At 38.0% G+C, this 21,169-nt stretch overlaps 1 protein-coding gene across 2 annotated transcripts in view; it reads right to left on the bottom strand.

The window, feature by feature from the left end:
* LOC139939921 (diacylglycerol lipase-alpha-like) overlaps positions 1-20,869 on the bottom strand; it is a 50,305-nt gene extending 29,436 nt beyond the window's left edge. For both annotated transcript variants that reach the window (XM_071936083.1, XM_071936084.1), the window contains exon 1: positions 20,616-20,869. In XM_071936083.1, coding sequence (XP_071792184.1) covers positions 20,616-20,710 — 95 coding nt within the window. In that variant the 5' untranslated portion in view covers positions 20,711-20,869. The remainder of the gene's footprint in view (positions 1-20,615) is intronic.
* Positions 20,870-21,169: the final 300 nt, after the last annotated feature.

The raw sequence follows: 21,169 nt of genomic DNA, 5'->3' as shown, positions 1-21,169 counted from the left end.
ATTCGGGTGGAATTCGAGCCCGCGACCCTTGCAATTCTAGAGCAGTGTCTTACCAACTACACTACCGAGGTTGCCCGGCAGCTAGAGGCAGTTCGAATCCTATGTTTTGGCAGCGGGTACCGCAACGATATAATAGATGTTAAATTTGCATCCGGGATAAAGAATATTAATTTTGGTTTTTGCCCATACACCGATAATAATAACCCAGTTTCCTTGTTCCCCTTTGGACACATTCTGTGCACAGGCCAAGTGTTGTTTCGTTTTTGCATGAAGGAATTCTTTTGTTGTAAGATCCAGACACATCCCTCTTTGTCATAACTGAGGATAACTCACATTCCACTTGACCTACTTTTGATAAACACCAACTGGCTGATGAATCCTTTGGGGATATGTGCACAGGCCATAGGGAGTTCGCTTCATGAGGCCTACATATTAAAGGCAGTGAACACTATTGGTAATTACTCAAAATAATTTTTAGCATAAAAACTTACTTGGTAATGAGCAAATGGGGAGCTGTTGATAGTATAAAACATTGTGAGAAACCCTCTGAAGTTACGTCGTTTTTGAGAAAGAGGTTAATTTCTCACTCAAATATTAAAAGACTTCAGGCCTGAAGCCCTTTTTAGGCATTCGTGTAAAAGCACACAAATTTGTGCAAAAATTGTGTTTTTCTTTCATTATTCTCTTGCAACTTACTGACCAATGAGCCCAAATGTTCCCAGATTTGTTATTTTATGCATGTTCAGATACACCAAGTGGAGAATACTGATCTTTGACAATTACAAAAAGTGTCCAGTGCCTTTAACCCACTTCACATGACACCGTCACGCAATAAATCTTGCTCGTACACCATTTCGGGAGTCAAGTTCCCTGTGTAATTAGGCAGTGCTGGTTACTGCGGTTACATGTAGAAGCGCTAAAGTATTTTTACTATGCAATTTGACTCACAAAATAGCAGGCCAGTTTTGGGTTGGTTTAATGAGTGTAGTTGGGGGTCAAGGTAGTCGTTGTACAGTGAATTAGGGTCAGGTATAAAAATTATGAGCTCATTGGAGTATCCAACAATGTTTGTAGTATAATATTTTAAAGGCAGTGGACACTATATGTAATTACTCAAAATAATTATTAGCATAAAACCTGTATTGGTGACAAGTAATGGGGAGAGGTTGGTGGTATAAAACATTGTGAGAAACAGCTCCCTCTGAAGTGCCATAGTTTTGGAGAAAAAGTAATTTTCCACGAATTTGATTTCGAGACCTCAAGTTTAGAACTTGAGGTCTCGAAATCAACCATCTAAACGCACACAACTTCGTGTCACGAAGGGTGTTTTCTTCTTGCATTATTATCTCGCAACTTTGATGACCGATTGAGCTCAAATTTTCACAGGTTTGTTATTTTATGCTTTTGTTGAGATACACCAACTAGGAAGGCTAGTCTTTGACATTTACCAATACAATAGTGTCCACTGCCTTTAACCTTTACACTGATGTGTGTAAAGCACCATACTCAGTGCTCTCCGCAGGCTACTCGGGTGGGATCTGAACCGTGACCCTCTCCTTTTAACGCAGAAATTGTAATTGCTTGACCACACACTGTTCGTCAATAGTACTTATTTATAATGAAATAAGTTTCATAACACATCCAACAGTGCAATAACTTTAGCAACAATAACAGGATAAATAGGAGATGATTAAGAAATGCTCAGTTACAATTAGATGTGGGTGGAAAACCCCAATGGGGAAGACACAAGTATCAGATAGGAACTGAAAACCCAATCCGTGATCTCAAATTTGAGGTGGGATTCGAACAGGGGTCCACAGGTGTGAAAGGTAGGGAAAGAAACCACACCAACCCGACTCGATCCCCCATCATGTTTATATGCATGTCAGTTTAATTTTGTGGATAGGTAATACACATCTAATGTTCCTGTAGCAGACACAACATATTACGATGCAAACCTACATGTAGACTATGTATGCAAACATGTAAGCCTACATGTACATGTGCATTGTAGTTCAAGTTTTACAAGTTACAATCCATCATCACTAAGCCCAGTCTCTACTACATTCATTCAACATGAGTATTTACTGTATATTAAAATATGCCCTTAATCAATGAAGCATGCAAGTTACACATAGCGCCACAATACCCAAATACAGACCCAGCATGCTCAACGCTAGACGACATAAAGCATTGTCAAGTGTAATAACATTCCCGTATTAGTAATACATTAAATCCCTGAATCAGTCGCCCTTCAATGCCTCATTTCGCTCCCACAGGCACCAAGGGACTCAGCGACCCTTAATTGATTCTTAAGGGGGCACAGCGTTAAAATATTCAATCGACTCACACCTTTTCTGTGCAGAGTTTCCTCACCTCGAACTGGGAGGGACATGGGAACCTCGACAAGAAATAAGGAGAAAAGAGACAACAACTAAAAGGTCACTGCTCACTCCAATCTTACCCCGCAGGCGATTCTGACCTAAGAATGCAAATTACAGTTTCGAATCAGAAGATGACTTTCAAGGTTAAATTTGTGATGAGATGTGCTTGCCTGCTGAGAGCTATGGAGGAAGGACAACTGAGGAGGAAGATTTCTAAAGAGTCTCAAGAATTTTGTTCTGATGATAACCAAAAAAAAGGGGGAAGCTGCAGCCCGGACGACTTTCTACTCTAACAATTTACTAACAATGGGCAAGTAAAATCTCACTGGCTTAGGCGCCATCCTTGACATTATTAAGACCTGGACCTAATTTCATTAAAACTTATTAAGCACAACAAAATCATGCTTAGCAGAAATAGTTTACTAGACATGGAGGAAGGAGAACTGAGGAGGAGGATTTCAAAAGACTCTTCAGACATTTTGCTGACGATTACAAAAAAAGGGACGCTGCAGCTAGGCCGATTTTCTACTTCAACAATTTATTAACAACTGTGCAAGTAAAATTACGTTGGCTTAGGCGCCATCCTTAACACTATTAAGACTTGACCCTAATTTCATCAAACTTATAAAGCACCCAGAAATAGCTGGCCAGCCATGAGGAAGGAGAACTGGGGAGGAGGATTTCAAAATATTCTGAACAATTTTTTCTGATGGTTACAAAAAACTACTCTAACAATTTATTACCAATGGGCCGTTGTATCACGCTTACAGGCTTTGGCTTAGACGTCGTCCATTACATTACTAAGACCTGACCCTAATTTCTTAAGATATATTGAGCACAAATGGTCATGCTTAGCAGAAACAGCTTGCCAGCCACGGGGGAAGAAGAACTAAGGTGGAGGTTTTAAAAAGACTCTAAAAGAAATTTTACAGATGAAAAAAAGAGAAAAGCTGCAGCACAGGCGACACTCTACCCTACAATTTATGTTAACAATGGAGAAGTAGAATCACACTGATGAGCTCTGGCTTAGGCACCATCCTTAACTTTATCAAGACCTAACCTTAATTTCATCAAACTTATTAAGCACAAAATAAAGTCATGCTTAGCAGATCTAGTTTCTAGCCAAGATGCCGTAAATTGTATATCACAGTTACTGGCGCACCACTCTTTTTTCGCTTTGGAAATTTATTTGCTGAGCAGCATTTTCTGCTTAATTTGTTTAAAAGAAATTTAATCCTGGTTACAATTCCATGGGGAAGCTCAACTGTAGTCAAACCATAAAGACAGTCCTTGCTCTATGGTAGAAAAAAGATAAATTCCTCACCCAATGGTCAAACTAGAATTCCTTTCTCTATGGGCACTGGGAAGCCTAGCATGGCAAGCATGCCTTAAAATTAGGCCCTGATTTGGCCAATGGTCTCCAAAAATGGCAGAAGGATTCACATCACAACCAGAGCCTTGGTCAACAAGTTTTAAAAAATTCACTGACTCTTTGAATTTCAGATATTCAGAGACTAAATAATAATAATAATAGTAATAATTGCGCTTTTCACACCCGGAGGGCGTCCCAAAGCGCTTCACATTATTACCCCTGGTCACTGGGCCTGAATTCACTCCTTAAAACATCTCAGCTCCCTGGTGGGGAGTATACAGCCTTGTGCAACATTAATATGCGCTACTCGGCTAAATAAATCACAAGAACCATCTCTGCCCTAACAGGTACCCATTTACCCCTGGGTGGAGAGAAGCAATTATAGTCAAGTTTCTTGCTCATCAGGGACACAAGTGTCACAACCGGGATTCGAACCCACACTCTGCTGAACAGAAGCACCAGAGCTTGAGTTCGGTGCTCTTATCCGCTCGGCCCTGACACCCTATGCTCAAAAGAATGGAGTTCAAGGGCCAAGTGTAGCCTGTCCTCAAACATTTTGAACTGTAATCACACTTGAGGGAAAACAAAAATCGCAATAATAACAAAGTAAGTTTCTATCCAAAACATCTCTATTGTACAGGAGGTATGCACTGAAGAAATCTTCACACTCTATTATGTGTGACTGTGATATATACAAATGTAGGAAGGCCGAGATTCACACAAACAAAACACCCCTCACAAAACTACTGTTGGGACCCAGTTGGGAAGCACAGGTTATAAATCTCACACACACGACATGATAAACATGACACCACAAACAAACGCATCTGTGCGCCTTCAACCATGTGTTTACTGTGTTTGTGCACGCGCTGTACTTTTATCATTGATGTACAGAAAAATAAACACTGTGCATGTGCGCTGTATGATTATTATTATATATTTCTGGTAATTAAACCAAGCCAGAGGAAATTTGTAAACAAGAGTGCTTGCTATAACCCGTTGAGCACGGAAGTATACTTGTACCTATTCGCCGAATGAAATAAATAATCTCTTAGCGCTTGTCGTTATAAGCTATGTTAATACCGTGTAGACAATTTTGTTCTCATTTTGATTCTGGTGCTGTTTCCGGTTTGGTAATAAATTTGCTCAACATGCCTTGCCCTGAGGTATTGTGGAATTTTCTTCCAATCTCAAGCCCTGCATGCTGTAATGCTGTGTGCATTTCTGCATTCATGAATCCCCTTCCACATACCCCTAGTTCCGAAAACCTCCCCCCCCCCCCCTCCCCCTCCCCCAGCCTACTCCAACACACACAAGAAAAATGGGAGGCTGATGCTAGATGTTTGAAGAGCTGTTTGAAGCTTTGAAAGAAGAGGACAGGAGAGGACACTGCATCATAAAAATGCCCCTAACGTGTCTTCTTCACCGGAGGCATTAAATAGCCATGGTTTGGAAAGAGTGAAAGAGATAGAAGTTTGTCGTATTTGTAAAGGAAGGAATAGTGTGCATTATAAACCACCTTGGGTGCACAGTTTTTAGTCGCCCACAGGGCAAGTTGCAAAGTAGTGTGTACTATTTCTACCACCAGTGTGTACTGGGCAGTTTTTACTAAACACTGTATGTACAGGGCTTTAGCTTGTTCAGGATAAGCCCTGAAAATACATGTATGACATGCATTTTTTCAAGAGCCAACATCCCTTTGTACTTAAAAGCAATAGAGCCGGTTTCGCTTTCATTGCTTTTCAGCAGGTATACATGTAGTCTGTAGACAAAAGACAAAACAGATATTCTTTTGGCTTATACAACTCCCTACATCCACCAATCTATAAGTAGCTTACTGCGTTGAAGACATCTTATCCTAGCTTACATGTACTGCAACGAAGACATTTTCTGCAGGGTTCATATTATACGGTGTATAGCTCAATCAAATTATTCAAGAGCCACTGTGAAAAAATTCATAATTGCTTTTGAACATGTACATTGACAGCCATAGGGCCAAGACCCATCAATCACAATGTGCCCTAAGATGAGGATAAAAGCCCTTTTAAGACGTTCCTATTAATCAAGCCTTGCTCATATTTACTATTCTCTCTAAATCAAATTTTGTGATTAAAATCTATAACACAATCACTCTTAAGTAATATATGACAGCCCTATAGGAAAGCCCTATTGAAGCCAATTCTCAGATTGATGGTTATTTTTTGCAATTTTGAAATAAAACCGCCTCTTCTTTATGTCGTTGCTGTTCTCTAATTCTCTCCAAAAACAGATTTTGAACCTTAAATCAAAACCTCATTCATAAATATCTGAGTTTATTGGTTGAAAGGACTGGTCACTTGACTGTTTTAAACTAGTCTCCAGGGTGCAAGAAGTTTCTCATTTTCCACCTAGACTACTTTTATACCAGTGTTAAACAGCTGATACAGAAATTAAATCTTGAAAGTGTGTGGAAATTACAATGCTTGAAACAAAATGTACAGTTTCTCATAATGACCAACCTAAAATCTTCCCTGCCAGAAAGGCCCTTGAATATAATAATGATAATAATAATATCAAAGTCTTATATAGCGCACGTATCTACCAAACAAGGTACTCAAGGCGTTGAGATATACAAACTTTCAGAAAGATAGGTTAATGGAGTGATGAATTTTGGGACCCAATTATTTAGCACCTCATAAGGGTTTTTAAAAGGTGCTACGGCGCATAAAGCAGCCACAGCCAAAAACACCTTCTCTTTTCGAAAAGTGCACTTGGTTCTTTTACATGCATTACACAACACATGGGACCAAGTGTCACTGGGGATTCATGGTCATTCTTTTTGAAAAACACATGTTACTTAGTCAAAAACGGCTCAGCCAGAAAAAAAGCTCAATTAACCCATCTGAATTAAATAATAATTTGTTCATTTTATTAGCTGCATAGTGCGGAAGCAATACTACTTGTAAATTTCCTCTTTTTCTTTTTACCCAGTTCCTTTTTTAAATCCATAAAAACTTCTTAGCGGCATAGTGCGGAAGCCGAGACTACTTGTGCTTCCTCTTTTCTTTTTACCCAGTTTCAATTTTTAAATTAAAACTGCAACTTCCACTTCAGTCGTCTGCGTCTTCTCTGTTATCGAAAGACAAGAAGTAGTTTGTTATTCCCTAAACTGCAGAGGCTATATTTTATTAATTTGATTTAATAGAAAACTGGCGATTGGTAGCCAGCACCGCTTGCAGTCATGCTGGTCTAGTGCTTATAAGTAATATCCGCAGCATGCGCAATGCACTCCAATAAAAATACCTTCCAATTTCCTGGATAGCTATAAAATAAATGAAATCATGCCGTTGGAGAGATCCTTCAAGACTGTTTAGCAGACTGTACACGTTCCGTCTGAATCCCTGTCTACTACATGTACATCGATAATATCTTGTTCGCGGTCTTTTACGTAATTATGCAGAAGCTTGCCCCGTGTGCCCTAGCAACTGTTCTGATAGTCCGAGGAATTCAAATTTAAGTGTAAACTTGGGATCAATCGAGTCATTGTACCAGTAAGTTAGTTTTATTGCTGTTAATTTTAGGAGTGGTTATGAAACGTATACCTTCCCTTTAATTAACAGGGGTGAGAGTCATTACAAACAAAAAAGTCTGAAACTTGGATACAAATTCAAAGGTATATTGAAATGATGCCATTTCTACCATTTGGTCACCCCTGGGGTTATAGATTCCACTGAGTTTTTGGAAACAGTATCCAAAGCACCAGAGAAGTAGACCAATGAGCAGGATTTCTTTATTAGTGGGAAAAAATATTGTCTGATTTTCTTCACCAGGCCGACATAAAACGTCTGAATTCAACCAAAAGTGTGAACAATCTCATCCCTTTAATTAACTATGTCTGAGATTTTTCATTGTGCCCTACCATGACACACTTTCATAACAGTACAAACTAAGCCCTGTGGTCACTCAGACACATTTTTTCTCCACCATTCACCCATGTTACCAATCCACCCCCAGAGGTATACCTGTTTATTTATGAATTTCTCAGATTGCACAAGCTCATGTTTTTTAATGAGAAGTGTCCCTTGATCATGGCCTTACTCCTCTTCTGGTTGAGCGACCTCACTGAAAACCTCCACACACTACAGACAAAGCCCTGTCCACACCGATAACAAAAGACGAGGCTGTTAAAGAGTGGGTGAGTGGGCGTAGCTTAATACAGTATTCAGGGCACTGATTACGTGTAACTGCATAAAGTGTAAATTGTTAATGGGCAAACAGTTTTAAGCAGATTTGAGACTTAACAAGCCAAGCCCAACAATAAATAAAAAACATATCCTATGAAAATTCATAAAAAATAATAATCAAATAACTTACTTTTCTTTTTTACATGTAATTTTAATTTTTACTCCACATAAAAAATTATATGCACATGATGTCAACCCGCCGCCATTTACGAGGTAAAACAATGAGAACAAGGCGAATGGGTCAGGGACTCGGTGAGGAAACGTTTTTCTTCACCCACTTCATGAGGGAACCCGAAAAATCCTTAGATCATCTGAAGATCCATAAAAAAAACTTCACTTTTACATGTAGATTCAATTTTTGTCCCGTGGAAAACAAATTGTATCATGGACTTAAATTAATTTATGTCAACCTGCCGCAAATTTAGAAGTAAAACAATAGAAAACACACAAGATTGCCCAACGCGAAGATGTCATTTTTATAAGCTATTGACTCAGTGAGCAAACAATTTTCATCACCTACTTCATGAGGGCACCCCAACATAACTCTGGTCAGAAAGTACCCAGCTACATTTCTTTACTTTTGTTTGGTCAATTATTTTGTTATCATCATTTATCTTATCTTGGCCTAGTTCTTCCTAAAACCCACCAATTTATTTCGCTGAGTAAACAAAACTAGTGACACCTTTCACAGAGCAACGACGGCTCCGCGTAGTTGCTGTAATTTGCAGTACGGCCTAATCGCCAAGCAGCAGACACATTACTGGAGCTCTCTTCTCTAGTGACCAGATAAATTATTAACTATGAACAGAATACAGAACAGACTTGATTGGTAATAGGATGAACGACCATTGCACATGACCCGCATACAAGATGAGCAGTGTCTGCATGAAGTACCCAGCGTTGTATTTAAAGGCAGGGTATATTTTGGGTAACTACTCATTTCAGGTTGGTGTAGTGGTGTCTTGCCTCACCTTCCATTTTCTGGGGTTTTTCTCCCACATCTAAAACTGAAATTTTGTCATAGTCTTCTCTATTCTCGCTTGGCTCTAATAAGAGCATTTAGGATAGATGTCCAAATCCAGACCACAAAAACTTATTTGGTAAAATGCACTGGATATTTGTTGGTATAAAACATTGTTAGAAATGATTCTCTTTAGAGTGGTGTAGTTTTAGAGAAAGGGGTAATTTTCACCCCCAAATATTTGAATTTGAGAAAGGCTTCAAGCATGAAGTCTTTTTCAGGCATCTGATGAATGCAAATGATTTTTTGCAACAACGGTGTCTTTTTCTTTTCATTATTTTCTTGCAGCTTCGGTGGCGAATTGAACCCAAATTGTCACAGCTTTGTTATTTTAATACAAATTGGCATACACAAAGTGAGGACACTTGACCTTGACAATTACCAAGAGTGTACCCTGCCTTCGAAGGAGATGTTACAAAAATGTCCAATCCAAGACATGTAAAGCTGGTTTTCTGTCTCTGTGATTTCAAGGAGCATTTTGTTTTTGAGGATCAACCCAGTTTGGGGAAAGGTCATCATGTAGGCCTACATTTATACAAGTACAGTAATATAGAGTATTGTACATTTTATAAATGGAAATTTGCATCGGAATAATGAGTACTCATTTTGGTTTTACCGTTGTACACCAATGTGTGGTTGCCCTGTATACTCACTTGCAAGCTCTGTAAAAAATAAAAATTATTGTGCATACTGTACATCTTTAAAAACTATCATCTAATTGCTCTCACATCATTGGTTCCAATTCAATGTGAATCCATGCACAATGGATGATGTGACATCATTTGACATTTACAGGTTTTTTTTTACATGGATTTCAATTAAATTAACGGAGGTGAAACAACGTGTGGTATAGTTGGAACAATTTTCCAAAACCCAAGTGTTGCATACTGTAATGTACGAACATGTAGTATAATGGCCTATCCATGTATGGAGCAAACAACCTAACCCTCAAACAAAGTGAGGAAGCCACAACGTATAATTCAATATTTTTTGTTTTTCCTCGAGCATTGGAGCGACACATTATTTCAGCCTTGAGATAAAAACCTTCGCACACTCTAAACTAACCTTCAACTTGGTTGGAATGTGGACTGAATACTGAGGCACTGAGTAAGTGCAGACGAGTCACACTAACACTGTAACAGGAAAGAAATGATGTTTAATGAAGTGGGAATTTGTTTGTGTTTTCTACAGGTATCTTCTAATTTTATATTTATATCTCTGGCCTTTAATTTCAGTCTGTGTAAGGGCACCTTGGCTTGATACATGCTACAGGGGGAAACAGTTTGTACAGGTTTACCGCCCGTCAAGATCATGGCAACAAGTGTGTCAGTCTCTGTAAAATTTTAGACAGAACAGTTTGAATGACACTGTTAACCAAACATGTACATCACCCTTTTCTCCAGACTGCCCTAACAAAAATAAGTATTTTATAAACAAAAAAATGTGAAAAGGATAAATAAATAAATAATAAATAAATAAATAATTAATACGTAATAAGTTTTAACATATATATATTAATTATTTAATTAATAACAAAAAATAATAATAAAATAAAATCAACAAATAAAGTAAACAGATAATTTTTGTTTAAATAAAATATATAAACAAACAAATTAAACAAATGAATAAATTTAAACAAACCAATTGTATTCGCTAGCATTTTTAATAAAATTGAACTGATTAATAAAAGTTTTTCCTAAATTTTGTTATTGTTGAAACACTGTTCTCTGTTCATTCAGCATGCTCAGTCAGACAGCTAAAGGGTAAGAAATGACCCATGAAGAAAGGTCATAAAAGTGAAGTCTGTCTGAATTTTGAACAAATAATTCAGGGCTTTATGGTTAATTTAGGTCAGATTAGCTAATCCGAAGTAAAAAAGGTCAAACAATGAGCCTTTCTTTACAAGTAAATCCCAAACTACATACAATGTACATGTCATAGGCCTACACTGTTTATAATTCAGGCCTGATACATACTTCACGGAGGCAAGGATGGCGATTGGTGCCCTTGAAATGCTAAGTAGAAATTTACAGTTTCCTCATACTAGGGTGCCCTTTACCAAGGAGAAAATGCCTTGGTGCCCTTGCCCTTTCAAAAACGAAGCATACAGGCCTGTTATAATGCACTTATACACCCAACTCTCCACTGGTGTGAGCAGTGTGCATTTAACGGCAGGTATTTCTCCAATTCTTTACAACAACCCAACAATCAATTGAATGTAAATTAATACCAACATCTGTACAGCTGCCGCAGAATTATACTTTTAGAAATAACTGAATGCTGTAACGCGAAAAGGGGATGACTGAACACAATTAAATGCAGTATGTAACGGTCTGTTCACTTTATGCATGAGGAAGAATTGCGAGGATGTGTTCGCTTTATGCGTGGCGAGGATTGCGAGAGGATGTACAGTTATGTCATCAATTGAATGAAACTGGCATTCATGTGAGACGGCCCCTTAGTGTGGCCGAGAAAATTAGCCTCTTGGAAACCAAGCTGGGAAATATAAATAAATAACCCGAGTTGATGGGTTGGATATTTGCTGTTGGAAATTTAAAATTAGTAGACTCTTTGGCGAGGCACTTCATTTATGAGTCATTCATTTCATTAAACTTGCATTTTATTCTATCATCCATCGGTACATTTAACTCCTTTTGCTCGAGGGCTTTTTAAAGTACGCTTGCACAGTACATTTTAATGCTCCGTCCCAACACATGGTATCCCCTTAATTAAAAGAAATCCCAATGTTTAAAAAATATATTTTGTAATGTAATTTGACGAGAAACTTCCAGACTTTATTTGTTTACTTAGTTTTTACAAAGTGTTGAGATTAAAAGTTCAATTCACTTTGGAAAATGAAGTTTTTTACATGTACATATTTTTCTCCTTTTCCTGTACTGTACACACTTTTTTGCAGTCACATACAGATACTATTGTCTGAAAAATTCTGCATGTTCAACCCCTAAATGGAAAGGTAGGGCACGCTATTGTATTATATTACTGACCGTATTTTACTGATTTGCCCTGTTTTTATTAAATTATTGTTTACTTCTATGATAACACTGATACAAATCTGGGCCAAATTTGAATAGGCACAACAAATTTCTGCTCATAGTATTTATGAGCAGGATACCAGTAACCGATGGTGTACATATGTATTTTGGCTGGGAACCTTGTTCTGCTTAAAAAGCAGTTTTTTGTGTTGTGCTCAATGCTATTCTTTGTTCTTTAAAAGTAGCTACTATGGATCATGGAAATGTTTTCAAAAAACACCATTATAAAGACTTGCACACTCAACTTAATTAATGCATGTTGCATTATGGATTTTAATATGTTTTCTTTTAATTGTTCAGCGCCCAGGAGCATGTTTACATGGATAGGCGCTATATAAATTTCCATTATTATAATTATTATTATTATTATTTAACCCATCAGTGTGGAGCCGACAACAGAGTAGACTTAATTTCAAGTCTAAGATCACAGTTACTATTTCAAGCAATAATGTATTGGCTATCAGGTAGACTAAAAGCTACGATCGCAGACTTACAGAGTGGCACTAATGGTTAAAGTACACTAATTAACACAAGACAGTACCTTTATCAATGTATGCATTTGTTGCAATGTTGCATTTAAAATAAAAGCAATCACACTAAATCAATACTGAGTGACAACTGACTCCCAATTAATGAGTTGATTTTAAAGGGCAAGTGCAACAACACTTTGTGAATGTCCCCAGCCATCATTGCTTCCCTTTAACCAGGAGTACAAACGTGCGAGGTTGTCTTAGTATGTTCTTAATATTGAATTCTCACAACTTGTACATATATTTTTCATGTAATTTTATTGTAAACCAAATGCCATTAGTCTATGACTTTTTTGTGTGTGTTATATTTTTATAAGAAAAATCAAAACAATTTTGAATTGAAATTGAATTAATTGATATTTAATAAACTATCATACATCATGGTGTTGTTGAGAATAGCAAAAATCATCATTTGAAGAATTTTAAAGCATCATCGGCCAATTATAATGTAAAACTGTCTATTACATAAAGTTACAGTACATTGCACTTCATTTTATTCACAGTATCCAGCCCTGATATTTGATTGCCTTCATGCCTCATGGTCATTGCCTTTGTGCCCTTTGACATGCACTATTACACATTTTAATTTCCTTTGCACAGAGGAGGGTAACCTTTACAAAAAAAAAACTGTCTTGCCCGAAGAAGAATGAAATATCAGGCGTGAGTATCTTGGGCTCTATTTTGGCCCCTTCAGCTCTCCTCCACTCCCGCCTAAAAAATGCCCTCAAAGAGAGGGTATATTTGGTAATTGAATGTACTCCAATAAATTAATGACCACAACAACTCATTTGGTAAGAAGCACTGTGAACAACTCTTGATAATGTTAAAAGTTTGAGAAAAAATTCCCTTCAAGGGAATGTGGTTTTAGAGAGAGGCATTCAAGAACATTTCAATCTAGACTAAGGAACGTTTACCGCATGAAACTTTTCTCAGATAGTGTGGCAACTTGCAAACTATTCATCCTTTTCAACACAACCACTCCAGGTTTTCAGAGATACATGTATCTCAAAAACGCTCCCACCTTTTGAAATGAAATTTCCACAGGCTATTGTATCTACATGTGTGTATGTGTACATTTTTACATTTTTTTAATGGATCAAAACTATCGATCAGTTCAAGACACCAAAAACTTTAGTTTCAAAGGTTGGGTTTCAGAGTGGGTTGCCCTCTGCAGCTTATTTCTATGCGACCCAATAGTGCTTGCATAGTGCCGATGCTGCTTATATCAACACAATTATTTACATGATCATTCAGCGGTTTTACAAGTATCAAAGCAAGAACACAAATTGTATGATCTGTTTGCTAGTGAGTGGATCTCTGGTGGTACACAGGGATCAATTGTAGAATGTCTATCTCACCTACAGTATCAGGGTCTCTTATACTGATGGGACACCGAATCAAATTTGTGTGTTGCCCAAAAACTCAAGTACCAAAATCTCTTGGAAGTATTGCATATTTCTGACTACAATGATGGTACCAGACATAGAAGAAAACTGCACTAGACCAAAAAGAATGGTCATCAAATCTTGAATCATTATTTAAATTACCACCATATAACTTGTAATGGTATTGTTGAATTTTGTGTTGTGGACCTTTTTGTTTTGTTTGTTGCATAACACTTATACCTGAAGGTTGAAGGTATTACATGATTGGTTGGTCTGGTTAAAAAACATCAATGTCATCAAAAAACATCAAAACATTCTAGTCTGAAGAAAGCTTACTGATATGAAGTTCATACGAAAACCATTTTTTTTCTTCTGTCAACTAATTATCTCTGCTGAAATGAAGTCACTATAAAAAAAAAGTATCCTAGAACCTAAAAAGACGCAATCAACGGATTTTGGTTGTTACCAGCAAATGCTGAAAAAAAAGTGTGCGCATAGTTTTTCACTATTTTCTCATGACTTACACACCCAAATGTTCACAGGGTTGTTATTTAATGTACGGTTGATTTAACACTGTCTACGACTATTTTGTAAGCTAACAGCTTTATATTTTTATTGTACCAAAGCTGTATAGTACCTTTAAAGATCAAGTTCCACACAAAAGACCAAAAAATGCATAAAAGTAAAACTCAAGTAAAGCTCAACAAAACCAGAAGACCCACAGACCTTACAATTCGTACAAAATTACATTCACCTATGGGATAGCTAATAATTGCTTGGCAAAAAAACAAAAACATTATTAATTTCATTGTACAATAACATACAATAGACACATCATTTACTGTATTAAAAGATGCAAGTGCTACATCAAAATGCCATGAAGCTGCTTCTTCAAAGTGGTCATCAAATAAACAGTGTCTACTGGGCACTCTGAAAAATAAACACTATATTTACATTGAACCAAGGCCGTGTACACAATGCAGCAATTGAAGAAACACAATAGTAGAAAGAAAATTGTTGCCTAGTTAATAATAATAATAATAACTTTCGATTTATCTAGCGCCTAATAACTAACACTTAATTCTCTAAGCGCTTTACATTAGTGCCCTGGTCATAGGGCCAATAACATCCCTTTTTAATGTTTCTCAGCTCCCTTGGGAGTATACAACCTGGGCAACAGTTTATATCGCTCCAAAGGCTTTTTCATTCACAATATCAAACTCTACCCTCGCAGGTACCCATTTATTCCCCTGGGTGAAGAGAAGCAATTATAGTAAAGTATCTTGCTCAAGGACACAAGTGTCACGACCGGGATTCGAACCTAAAAAGATGACTGCATTTCTGTTTTTTCGAAATGTACAAGATAGGCTGTACAGTGCAAAAGAGGCAATCAGTGCACAAATGTTTTTTCTTCCAGCAATTTTGAAGAGCAAGTGATGTTTTTTGAGTTAGCAACCCCCCAAAAAGTATTTTGTAATGCTACCTAAAAAGGCTAAACAGGGGAAATTGTTCACAAGATTGAAAGCGATGACCAGGGGCACCACGGCAATGACCAGGGGCATAGTATGTAGGCAATAACCAGGAGTACCAAGGAGGCAATGACCAAGGGCATGTACATGTACATGGAGGCCAACCATGGGCACCACGGCAATGACCAGGGGCATAGTATGTAGGCAATAACCAGGGGTACCAAGGAGGCAATGACCAAGGGCATGTACATGAAGGCCAACCATGGGCACCACGGCAATGACCAGGGGCATAGTATGTAGGCAATAACCAGGGGTACCAAGGAGGCAATGACCAAGGGCATATGTACATGTACATGGAGGCCAACCATGGGCACCACGGCAATGACCAGGGGCATAGTATGTAGGCAATAACCAGGGGTACCAAGGAGGCAATGACCAAGGGCATGTACATGAAGGCCAACCATGGGCACCACGGCAATGACCAGGGGCATAGTATGTAGGCAATAACCAGGGGTACCAAGGAGGCAATGACCAAGGGCATATGTACATGTACATGGAGGCCAACCATGGGCACCACGGCAATGACCAGGGGCATAGTATGTAGGCAATAACCAGGGGTACCAAGGAGGCAATGACCAAGGGCATGTACATGAAGGCCAACCATGGGCACCAAGGCAATGACCAGGGGCATAGTATGTAGGCAATAACCAGGGGTACCAAGGAGGCAATGACCAAGGGCATGTACAGGAGGCCAACCATGGGCACCAAGGCAATGACCAGGCCTAGAGGCCTCAGGCAATGACTAGGCCCAAGGCTACCAAGGCAAAGACCAGGTCCGGGGGCATGGAGGAAATTACCTCGGGGGCATGGAGGAAATTACATGAACCTCCATGAATTGCATGCACACTCACAGTAACATGCTTGCATGGGTACAAATGTGAAAAAATGGACACCTTGTATACAATGTTAATTCATATTGGATTCCATGGTTGAAATAAGGTTGGGCAATTTATATTGGATATTATCCATTTCATTTGTGAGGATGCCATCCAAGTACAGTTACCAAACGCAGTGTGCAGAATATTTCATCAATAGCAAGCCCTAGGGTTACTCCACTGAGCTTCAACTATCAAGTGCTATTTTTCTGCCTACAATTACAGCAACTGTGCGACGCATAATAAACACACAGTGTTTATGAGCTCAGGGTTCCCTCCAGTGCGGATATAACGTGGTTTAAAGGATGGGCAACTCAACAAAGAGAATGTTTTGCATTTAAAGGCAGTGGACACTATTGGTAATTACTCAAAATAATTATTATCATAAAACCTTTCTTAATTACGAGTAATGGGGAGAGGTTGATAGTTTAAAACATTGTGAGAAACAGCTCCCTCTGAAGTGACTTAGTTTTCGAGAAAGAAGTAATTTTCCACGAATTTGATTTTGAGACCTCAGATTTAGAATTTGAGGTCTTGAAATCAGGCAGCTAACCGCACACAACTTCGTGTGACCATGGTGCGACAAAGGTGTTTTTTCTTTCATTAATATCTCCAACTTCGACGACCGATTGAGCTCAAATTTTCGAAGGTTATTATTTTATGCATATGTTGAGATACACCAACTCTGAAGACTAGTCTTTGACAAATTACCAATAGTGTCCAGTGTCTAAAAGTAAAACTTTAATTTCAAAATTCAACTCTAATTGTGCAAATTAACAAAATGATAGCTTCATCGTCTCTGTCCTTAGCTATGTGGTACACTATGCTGTACATTTATGTAATTCTACGGATAATATTTAGTAGCCTTTAACTACAATACTTCCTTGCACACTGCGTTTACAGCGCAACCATGTTGTATTATAGTAGATACACGATCCTGCAATCTTCGGATTTGGCAGCCACTGACATTTACAGAAACATGCATGTAGCTACTTGGATTACACCGGATCAAAAGCAAGACTGATGTGCTCTATTTAGATACAGCTTATTGAACTGCCTGGGGCTATATGGCAGCAAATTTGTTTTCATAACGATCAACAATGCATCCCCATTGAGAACACATCTGACAAGTTGACAACTGTAATTTAAATACACGTGGTTATTAAATGTGCCATTGTGGTGGTACAAATAGAGAGAATGGATTAATGGAGGTGGGTATGAATGTACAATGGTATAATACAATTGTCCCCTGAATGGAACTTTGAAGCCATTCCTCAATACCTCCAAGTACAACCATCAGTATCAAGCGAGAGGTTATAATTAATTGTCACAATAGGATACTGCCCAGAAATGTAAACAATACACAATGTAGAAATGTCATGGTGTGAGCTGCACTGCAGACATGCCTGTATTTATAATTTGAATTAAATACAGTTACACAAATTGTGTATTGTGTGAAAATTACATTACCCAATGTGATATTTAAGTTTTACAGTGCTTTATAAATAATTATAAACAGTAAAGCTAATTCATTAAAAAAGAAAAGAAAAACAATGTAAAGAATACTGGTGCAGTACACCAGTTTTCTGTGAACTTTGATACTTTAGGACCTGAAGCACAAAATAATCATTAGAATTTCACAATATAAACAAACTTAGCAATCTAGGAAGTCTGATGACTACATCTGCAACAATAGAGTCAGACTGCATGTCCCCAGACTACCAGCAATTGTTATCAATTGTTTATTTTACCATTTAATCACAATGTTGAACAAATATAAGTTCAGTATTGTTTAGTTCTCCGTAAAGCATAAAGTTTAATTAATTATAATCACTTCAGTAATAGAGCAACATTGCTCAGATCATTTACCACTTGAACTCCTCATATAAAGTGGCATGCTAAAAATACCCACCCCTGATATTTTAAGTTGAAATAATTTTAATTTGTTTAAAAAATATATATATCAGGCTCTGTTTTAACATACAGAGTTCTGCCAAAGTTTTTTAAAAATGGTGCCAGGCATTTTAGACCCAAATAATTGTTGTTGGCCGAAGCTGGATTGAAAAACAAAGGTTTTCAGAATGTTTTCTCCTTGAACTTGGTGTTTGGTTTCGAAAGCCCCAAGTTTGTGCAATCTGGATCATAAAACATATTATGTATGGTTTTCTCTCTTGAAAGAAATGCGTATCATCACGCAATTCACGCATATCGGTCCAATACACTATTTTAAGTCATGTGTAGAACCTCTAACCTACTGTCACTTTCCTTATCCCTCCTTTTAACTCCTTCTATATATTGTACCCTAATTAAATACCTCAACGTCTAAGCACAAGTAAGGTCTTGTTTTTATACTGCACACATCTCACTTTTAAACAACACTGACACAAGATCACCCATGAGGAATCTTTCCCTTAACTCGGATAACATTTTATCATGCAACATGAACTACAAGCTTAATTCAATCTGTCAAATTTGATGAAGATACAATTTCAAATGCGAAGAGTTTGTAAAAAATTGTCCCTATCACATGCTGTAGGTAGATTGTGTGTGGGCTGTATCAGTGCGGTTTCTTGTATCGTGTATTAATAGTGTCTTATATTGATTTTGTTTTGTTTCAGCTGTGGGGCAGATGGACTTCAGCAGACTTAGAAGAAACCGTTAAAGACACCAGTTAACGTTTCCTTGAGCTTTGGGTTTGAGATATTTATTTTTACAAACCCTTTTTTTTTGAGAAAGGGTAAGGACTTCACTTTGCAGGGGAATTTGATTAGGAAGGTAGTTCAGATTTAAGCCTAAAATCACTTTAAATGACATTTCTGAGGTGAAATCAATAATTGTTCATTACACTAAATATTTAAAAGGTGAAAGGTGAATTCTGAAAAAAATTCCAATGTTTTGGACCTATATTGGTTTGAATATAACTGTAATGAACTTTTTTTGTATCAACCATTTCATATTAATGGAACTTCAGAGATTCTTCATAACAAACCAGGTGTAAAAGCAAAAAGTGCAAATGATGCATTTTGTTCGGACCTCCACTACTGTACTGGCCAATTGTTGTAGTGTAATGTACCAGAATGTTTGCAGCAGGTTGGAATCCTCTCTAGAGGTATTAGTAGTAGCATGGTTAAGGTGGGGGGGGCACATGACACCCCACCCCTTTTTTTATAAAGCTAAATACTTTTAGTATATTATGAAGTTTTATATTATATACTTGACGAATAAACCATTCAATTCAATTCAATTCTATTCAAATAGAATTTACACAAGGGGAAATGTAAATTTTGATTTTACCTCCTGGAGGTAAACAAGAATTTGCTTTTTAAAGGGAAGGTACACGTTTGGCAATATTGTCAAAGACTAGTCTTCTCACTTGGTGTATCCCATCATAACCATAAAATAACAAGCCTGTGAAAATTTGGGCTCAATCTGTCATCAAAGTTGCGAGAAAATGATGAAAGAAAAAACACCCTTGTTGGACGAATTTGTGTGCTTTCAGATAAGAATAAAAGACTTCTAGCTAGAAGTCTTTTATTATTTTAGTTAGCTACGTTACTTCAGAGGGAGTCGTTTCCCACAATGTTTTATACTATCAACATCTCTCCAATGCTCATTACCAAGTAAGTTTTTAAGTTAATATTTGTTTTGAGTAATTACCAAACGTGTACCTTCCCTTTATTAAGACACAATAAAGGTAACAGTTGCAATAATTGAAACCCTCAAACCTCTATCCCCCGCCCCCCGACGATCGGAGAGGATGGATGGAGGACGTGGAGGATGATGATTTGCAACTATCATTAAAAAGGGAGCACTGAATCATTGAAATAAACAGGAATTTGACAAGCTAATGCAACTGGAAAGTGATGGAAACTGCAGTTTGAACGTGCAAGAAGTGCCCCTGCACAAAAATTGTGTGCCCCCCTTGCTGCCCCCCCCCCCCCCACCCCACACAACCCCCTCCATCGATCCCCCAAAATAAATATTTATTTCAAAAAATGTCAGCCAAATTTCGTTGCTGCTCTGGCTTCCTCTGCCAGTGTCTGATGTTATTTTGTTACATTTGTTCAGACGAGATGTCCAACCTCATCAGCTGCCAATGTAGCTCCTCCATCCATGCTACCACTCATCACCCGGCATCGTTACATACATTACGAATACGATCATATTATATATGAGCCTGTCATTGCTGCCTAATCTGTCAATAGCACACATTTCATTGAAATTGTAGAAATGGTTTACTTACCAGCCAAGGTGCAGCGTAAACAGTACGGCTCCAGGCACGACCAAATCATCACTACCCAAAGACCATCGCCTTCCCAGTGCCACCAAACCAGGCATCCTTCTTGTTGGATTTAGTTCATCAATAGACAATTGAAGAATAATCACATCTTAAAAGCTAAGCTTTTGGTTGTCCACAACATTGAAGAAAACGCGAATTCAAGACCGATAAAAATACTCCTCCGATAGCTCCCATAAACACACTCGTCAAGCCTCTATACACTGCTTCCCTTCCTTCGGGCCGCGGCGCGGTGGAAACAGTACACATGGAACGGCCGTCCGTACAGGGTTCACCGTATGCGTGCAGTGTCTGTTTCATGTTTGTTGTTTACATTCATTTGATGCATGACTGAAGCATGCAGAGGGCGCCCTACCAGGTGAGGAAGGTGCGCGTTCAAGAAAAGTTTGTAAGGAAAAACTAAATAGGAACATGGGAAGTAAAGGCATCTGGTATTAGTCCAGCATCTAGACATGGATGCGACTGCTGACGGAGGACTGTTTGTGTACTTGGGTGCCGAA

The sequence above is a fragment of the Asterias amurensis genome, chromosome 7 (assembly GCF_032118995.1).
Source record: "Asterias amurensis chromosome 7, ASM3211899v1".
Lineage (NCBI taxonomy): Eukaryota > Metazoa > Echinodermata > Asteroidea > Forcipulatida > Asteriidae > Asterias > Asterias amurensis.
The sequence above is the reverse complement of the archived record's forward strand: the minus strand, read 5'-3'. Positions and strand labels throughout refer to the sequence as shown.